Source organism: Elephantulus edwardii, unplaced genomic scaffold, assembly GCF_000299155.1.
Source record: "Elephantulus edwardii isolate Elephantulus edwardi_28Jun2011 unplaced genomic scaffold, EleEdw1.0 scaffold00045, whole genome shotgun sequence".
NCBI lineage: Eukaryota > Metazoa > Chordata > Mammalia > Macroscelidea > Macroscelididae > Elephantulus > Elephantulus edwardii.
In genome coordinates this window covers 5,851,911-5,860,017 of record NW_006399795.1, presented here as the reverse complement: position 1 = coordinate 5,860,017, position 8,107 = coordinate 5,851,911, and the positions used below count along the sequence as shown (strand labels likewise).

General features: G+C 44.3%; 1 protein-coding gene across 1 annotated transcript in view; it reads right to left on the bottom strand.

Moving 5' to 3' along the window:
• Positions 1-8,107, bottom strand: part of RERE (arginine-glutamic acid dipeptide (RE) repeats) — a 613,476-nt gene that overhangs the window by 79,737 nt on the left and 525,632 nt on the right. Inside the window, exon 12 of the mRNA XM_006885779.1 lies at positions 937-1,017. Coding sequence (XP_006885841.1) covers positions 937-1,017 — 81 coding nt within the window. The remainder of the gene's footprint in view (positions 1-936; positions 1,018-8,107) is intronic.

The window sequence follows — 8,107 nt, the reverse complement described above, 5'->3', positions numbered from 1 at the left end:
AAACCAACCAACCAATCAAACCCCAAAACAATCACCCACCAATTTTTATAATGGGGGGGTGTCTTCATCCACATCCTCCCTATACTCCCTTGGAAAAAGGCTGCCTGACATTTAAGCATATTAAATATTCCAAGTGCTAAAAAGAGCACTTACCATTGTTGGGTCCCCTAAAGGTCCCCTAAAGACTGAGAAGTAGCTGGTCCTATCCACCTGAAGTTACCCCTAGACCTTGGCCCAGTCAAAAGACTCTCCCTCTGGAAGGCAAGTCAATACGATTGAATCCCTTAACCAGCATTCTCTTTATTAAACTTCATTCTCAAGTTTCCTCAGTAAACTCTCTTACCTCAAGTCTGTCAGGATAATTGGTTATATATAATCCCTAGTTTTGTGGAATATCAAAGGAATCTTTAAAAGCCTTGTTTAAGTAACTTATAAGCAGCTCTGTATATTTGTCTAACAAAATGACAAACTTGGTATCATTTAATGTCAGGATATTAAGTTAAAATGACTCTTCAGAACACAGTAACATTAAATGGGGGGCGGGATCCCAATAGAATAGACATTTTAATTCCACTGTTTGGTTGATGACTTTCGTCAATTTCCAATTTCAAACTAGTAATATAAATGGCATTTCCGATTTCAGTTATTGTATTTAAAATTAGATGCTAACTCCCTTCCCCCATTCCTAAACACTCCTCTGCCCCTCTGGTTCTTTACATTTACAGTCTGTTTTCTTCAGAGTGATAAGCACAATTTATTTACTGCTAAAATTATGAGTTAAACTGTAAGTGAAGGTCGTAAAACAAACAATTTAGAGGCCAGCCTGAGGCTGAGCACAGCACAGGGTTAAAGGAAACCATTTCATAAGATCAAATGTTGAGAAGCAGCAGGAGCAAAGAGGAAAAATCAAGTTACATAAAGTCCAATTGTACTTACTGTTTCCTTATTGGGAAGCAGCTCCTTTCTAATTCTGAAGAAGTTCTTGCCATACTGCCTAAGCCCCTTAACGAAGCGTTTCTGTGATAAAAGAAACAACAAATGGGATGTAAAAACCAAAACCAAAACAGGATGTCAGCAAAGCAAAGATGTCTGCAATCAGCAGAATAACAACCACAAAAAAGTCTTAGCTAGGGAATACTGACCGCGGCTGGTCGCAGCAGGGCTAGGACCCACTAGCCCCGCAGGCCCTGCAGCTAATCAGACCCCCAATCCCCGCACTGGACAGGGCACTGCATGAAGAGAAACACCCCATATCGGAAGCTATGCAGTAATCGTTCCTCTCTGTACCACCAGTCTCTGCGTGAGTCCACTAAGGTATAAACAGCAAACAAGCACAGTGTTTCAATAAAATAGTACAACTGCTTTCCACCTGAGAACGAAGCTCCCAGAAACAGCTAGGAGATGGGAGGAAAACTAAATCAAACCTGGTGACTTTTCTTAAGAGAGGTAACAGAGAGGGTTAAAAAGCCCCTCTAGTTAATCCACAGAATATACCAGGAAGGCACTGATATCGCGAATTCCATTGGGAACCCAAATCCTAGCTGGCCTGCCCCGCCATCTCCGTCATTAAAAGCCACTCTGATCTACCAAATAAAAAAGGCTCGGCACCCTTCCTTCCTTCCTTCCTCCTGACGCCTTCCCCCTCCTCCCCATTTCCTTAGCAGTCTCCGACTCGTTCTGAAGCCCAGTCTGGAGACTTTCACTTTGTCCCATTCCTCCCCGCAGCTCCCTCCCTGCTTCGATGGAGGCAGCTCCCATCACCCTGGCCCCCACCTCGGGTGCAAAGCCCACTCCTTCAGTGAGCGCGTGAGACCGACCCCGCACACTTCCTTGGGGGCCACCCCCCTGGCAGCCACAGGTATGCGGAGCTGGGCTGGCCGCACAGTCTGGGTGCCGAGGCCGCCACCGAGGCCGCCGCTTGTCACTCGGCTCCCGATCCACAAAGCGTAGGGAGGTGGAGATCGAGGAGGCTCGCGTGTGACCGCGGCGGGGCCGCGCGGCGGGCACGGGGCGCTGGGGGCGCGAGGCTAGGGCCGCTGCTGCTGCCGCCGGGGGAGGAGGCTGGAGCGGCGCAGAGCCGCCGCGGCCGGCCTCGGGCGGCTGCAAAAGGCGGCCTGGATCACCAAGCTGCCCGCCCGCCCCCGCCTGGCCCCCCGCCCTGAGGCGCTAGGTTTTCAGCACTTGTGTCTCAGTTTCTCCTCTCTGAATAGAAGTAAAATCCCGGGCAGCAAAACTTCCTCCTACCACGGAGAGGGTGCGCTAGTGGGCCTCAGGGCGCTCAACATAGCACTTGGGGCCCTCCTGCACACAGAGCTCCTCCCTGACCGCGAGGTTCCCATTCCTCCCTCTTGGGACAGCTAGCAGCGCAGATGACAGGGCCCTCCCGTCTGTTCACTGGGCGTCCCAGGCCACAAAGAGAGGGGCTGGCCCTGTGACCCCCGAGGTCCCTTCCAGTTTGAAGATGCTGAGATGACGCACCTTGGTGTTCACTCCTGCTCAGCTCTAGGCATTACTTCGTTGGAAGTCCTTCTCCCAGCCAATAAATCACCTGCCCCCCAGGAAGGTGCATCCCTCCCACTACTCTTGCTACTGGACTTCCCTGATTGAACCAGCAGGGTTAATTCAGCTAGACGCCAGACTGGGCCTGCAAGACTGCTCTGAAAAGAAATACATTTCGTATTTCATCTCCTTCTAAACTATGATACATTTTTGCTAGTAATCAATATTAGTCACATCGTTTAAAGGAAAATTCTGTTGGGCACCAGAAGCACGATCTACTCTCAGTCTGGAAAAGAGTAACCTTTTTGTTATTTGAAAAAGGATCATTCATGTGGTCTACATACTTCCTGAGGTGCGTAAGCAATAGGGCCACACTGTAGATGCAGATGGGCCTGCCATCAAAGAGCTCCAGGCCAAGGGCCCACAGGTCAACAGATGCTGCTCTAGGTCTGTAGGAAGAGCAAATAAGGAACAAAGAGCAGTGGGAGGAGCAGAAGGAGGAAGCAACTCACTTTCCCTGCTGAGGTCTCAGAAGAAGTGACAAGGAAGAGCCTGAGCCTGCCAGGTGGGCTCCAGCAGGGATCCAAGTAGAGGACATATAGAACATTCTGGGAACAGCCAGGAGGACAGGATGTGCAGAATGGAGTTCCAGCAGATAAGACTGAAGAGGTAGGTGAGGCTCAAGTTTCAGAGAGCCTCTTAGACCACACTAAAGAATTATGGTTCTAATTGTGGGTCTGCAGAGATGGTTAAGCATGAGCTTTATGAGAAGGGCTGCTCCAGTGACAATGTGGCATACAGTGGAGGTTGGGGATGGACTGGCTACAATGTAGGGAAACCAAAGAGACTGGTGAGATAGAGGTGAGAAGTGAGAAAGACCTCAACATGTTTCACCCCTGTCATCAGCATTCAGGCTTAAGCCACGCTGCAAGTACGAAGTATTTACTTATCACTCAGCAATAGGAACAATTTTTTTTTAAGTAGCCAAGAACCTTTACTAAACCATAATTCATCTTTTCACAGGTAAAATCAATGTGTATGAAGTTGTTACAGAATAATCAAAGACATTATCCAGCCAAGCACAGAGCAGCAAAGTACAGCTCATCAGGGCAGCAAAAGTGCCAAAAAACAAGGATTCAAGTAGTATATAGTAGCATAAAATGCAGTCACCCAGGCAGTGAGACAAAGGCCAGATGGTGAAGGGTGGACAGCATTTGTGGAAATGAAAGAGAGGTGGGAGGATCCTCCATAAGGGCATACATGGAGAATGGGAGGTGAGCAACATGCGAAAAAATTTAAATGGAACTGAGAAGGCCAATCTAGCATTTGTCAGATGATGGAATGGGAGAACCATGAAATCTCAATGAGGGCTTGATGCTTATGGCACACTGATTCTGAGAGATAGGATAATGTGCTCAAGCAGAACAAACCTGAGTTCAAAGTCAAATTCTTCCACTACTGATGTAATCCTTTGAATACTACCCATCTAACTAATAATGTTTAAGCACCCATTAGGGAGCTCTGATGCCTTAGTGGTAAGGATTTGTGCTTCCGAGCAAAAGGCTCACAGATCAAATCTTGGAGAAGAAAAGCAATCTCTGGTGCAATATACTGTCTCTGAAAACCATTGGAGAGTTAACTATGAGTAGATTCTCGATAGTACACAACAACAATATCCTGACGTATGTTAATTGTATACCAACAAGTCAGAAACTACTTAGAGTTGAGCAGCCAGTGGGTTTTCACAGGCAGTAAATCATATAAACATTGACTGCCCAGCCTCTTCCAAAGAGGCACTGATGGATTCAAACCATGGACCTTTGGGTTGACAGCACAATTCTATACTACTAAGCTATCTATGCTCCTACATGTTTTTTTGTTATGTACCATCAAGTTGAAACTGGCTCATATTAATCACATAGGAGAAAACTGCCTGTATTTCTCTTGTGGAGCAGTTAGCAGATTTGAGCCATATGTCTTTTGGATGGTAGTTCAAATCCTTACCACTAGGCCACCAGTGCTCCCTATCCTTACATATGTTATTATAACTGAGTCAGAACTGACCCAGAGGTGACCCTTCATAAGGTTTTCATAAGCAATTAATCACATGGGAGGAGACTGCCTATCTTTCTTTTGTGGAGTGAATTCAAACTGTGCATCTTTGGGGTTGCAGCATAGCTTCTTATCACTAGACCACCAGAGCTCCCCATACAGTATATCCTTACATATAGTAACTCAGTATCCGTACAACCTAGGAAGGAAACATTAGTATCTTTATTTTACAAACAAGGAAGCTGAGGCACAGATGGTTAAATAACAAACCCAAACTTAACTCACTGTATTCAAGTCAGAGCTAACTTGTAGCTGCTGCTCCAGTGGATTTTCAGAGGCTGTAAATGATACAGGAAAAGACTGTCCATCTTTCCCCCTCAGAGCCACTGTACATTTGAAATGACAGCGAGGTTGCTGCCTTGGGGTTAGCAGTGTAACTCCCCACAGACTCCACCACTAGAGCTCCGTTAACAAGACCAAATTCATCCAAATCCTCAGACACAAAGACAAAATTCAAACTTATGCAAAGTCTGGCTCCATGACCTATGTTCTCAACTGCTAACACACTCTATCTAATGGAGATAAGAGTATACTGGCATTTTCTGTAATAGTACCATTATTAGGACTGCCCTTTCCTACTGGTTGCAATATCAAATCCTCAAACCCTTGGTGCTTTTCCTCCAAGAGTCTTTCAAGGCCCTCCTCCTTTTTACTGTAAGATCTCAGGCCAAGTACTTATGGTTCTTTCTTACTAGCAGAAGTCTCTACTAATTTTTTTCCCCAAAACCACAGATTTCAGCATAAGACTCTTAACCATCAGTTTGTTCCTAAGAATAGCACTGACAGGTGAGGAAGGATCGTGAATTCAAGATCCTTGAACCTCCTTTCTATTCCAAAATAATAATTTCTTTTCATCCACTTGGGATTTATTAATGTGTATAATCCCCACAGAGTTGATAAACGTCAAAAGGGCAGGAATATTTTACCACTTTGCTTCCAAAGACACTAGGCAATTGGTGCTCACCAACCAAGTACATGATAATCTGTGATGTAAGTTGATGATAAAAGTCTGAACTAGAGTGGCCATTACAGTTGTTGGGTGCCATTGAGTTGGAACTGGTTCATAACTGACCCTCCAGCAGGTTTTCAGAGGCAGTTAATCACAAAGAGGAGACTGCTCATCCTTTGCAGTGGAATAATTGGTGGATTTGAACCATGTGTCTTTGGGATTGCAATACAGCTTTTTACCACTGGCTTTTTAGCTCCTTAGGTTGATCACAGTGGAAATGAAAGAATCAGTAAGAGCTAAGTTCACAATTTTTATGACAGAACTGATGTAACAGCGAACTTTATTAGGTTTCCTCATGCCACTTGGCCTATTTTCTCTACTTAAAAATGGTCAGTTTCCATAAGGTTTCATTCCAGGTCTTCTAATCTTCAAACTCCCTCTCAAGATGATCTCTAACATTCTCTTAAGTCTAAACATCACCTACTGTTTTATTTTGTGTGTGTGTGTGTGTGTGTGTGTGTGTGTGTGTGAGAGAGAGAGAGAGAGCGCGCACACATGCACACCATCAAATCAGATATGACTGGAACAGAAGGAGATTGCCCCTCCTTCTCCAGCAGAGCATCTGGTGCATTCGAACCACGTACCTCTAGGACTGCAGTGCAGCTTCTTGCTACTAGGCCACCAGAGCTCCCATCACCTACTCTTTTAAGATAAAATCTATGCTCTAAGGCCAGAGATACTAACTTAAATGTCTCTCAGATATCTCAAACTCACAAATCCTAGACTCTGAATCTGGCAGTGAGCGTAGATCTATTACAGCTATTAAGGTAAATCAAGGCTATACTATTGAGACGAAAGAAAAGCACTGTTGGCCCCACTTAATTTAAAAAAAAAAAAAAGGAAGTAAAAGCTTTGTGTGGCCTATACTGTTACTTCTCTACGGAAAGCCACAAGGCCTCAAAACTACAAAACATCTGTTTCACAGAGACCAGTCTTTACCCTGTGGTTTACCAGAAATAGAGAATAGCTTTTAAAAATGAAACAAATCCAACCCATTCAGAGCTGTCAATGATTAGAATAAGGCAGTATGTGTGGTATGGGTTTATTGTTCAAAATGTTTTTCCTAGCCCTAGCTTTGACTATCACTACTTGGCTGGGCAGGAACATGGAACCAGGTGTGTATAAACAATCTGTGATGGGATTAGCTGGTTTTTCCAATCTCACCAGGTTTAAACTGAGCAGTTTTTAGCAGAAGAAGATGGGATTCTCACTATCAGCAAGGAAGATGCAGTAGAGAATGTAGCATGAGTCTTACGGGGCCAGAAATTCCTACACCAGTCTGAACAAGACCTACAGGAGAGCAGCAGCAGGCTCAGTGGGCTATCAGAGACAAACATGAGCTAACTTAGGACTGGACGGCTGTTTCATGGAGCCAAAACCAGGGACCTCTGCCCAAGCTTGCTTGGAGGAATGAGGGGAAACACTGTAATTGGCAATAGTAAAACCTTAACACTGACTTAAGTCATGAGGCTGAAAGTCAAAGGGCCTGATAGCAGCACCCAAGAGAAGCTATCCTGAGGGAAGAATTGTATCCTGTTGCCAACCTGAATCTTCCTTAGTAAAACTCATAACTGTAAGTACGGTTCTGTGGGATCTGTATGGCATTTCTGACCTAGTAGGAGAACAGTATAACTGATGTTGGATTTAGTAGAAATTTTAGGAAACAGGTCTGACCTCAGGAATTGAATTTTGTACTGTGGACACTGTTGTGTTGATAGGCACAGTTTCCTTTAGTGACGTTAACTGAGGTCAGACCTAGCCATCATCAATATATTAAATATGTTTCTGAAGCATTGATCTCTTTTCCCTATATACACTTATTTTCCGTCAAATGAAGAGAATTTTTTTTTTTTTTTTTTTTTTTTGGTTAACAACAAATGCTCAATTATGCATCTGGTTAGCAGTCAAATGCTTAATTTTTAAAAAATACTGCACCACCAGGGTTGCCTGATTAACTTATAGACAACCCTCTGTTTTAGTAGCTTAGATCCACCAGCAGCTTCAAGGCAAAAAGACAAGGTTTACAGCCTTAGAAACTCAATGGAGAATCCCTATGAGTCAGAAGTGAATTAATCTACCTATGTTATGTGGGGGCTGGCACTTCTTACTGTAGTGCCTCTAACCAGTATGACTCTGTGGTCACTGGGAACCTAGGAAAGCCCTTAAATGTTTCTGAATCTCCATACCAGATGAGACCAGAGATAAAAAAGTTATTTATTAATGGCTAGGAGTTTATTTGGGGGTTCTGGGCTTTGTTTTATTTTAAACTTTAGTTTACGATTATGCTCCATTTTAAAAAATAAAGTGTTCTATAATTAAGCTAAAACTACATATCACTGCAGGAGGTAACTGCACACAGGTTTCTAGTCAAGAAAATGGAATTCCTAGCTTTTAAAAAGTGTTACCTGGACAGCTAAGGAAGCAAAGGAGGATGGAGCCTCTGGGTTCAACCAGCCATCCCCACTGGACCCACCTGGGAAAACACTT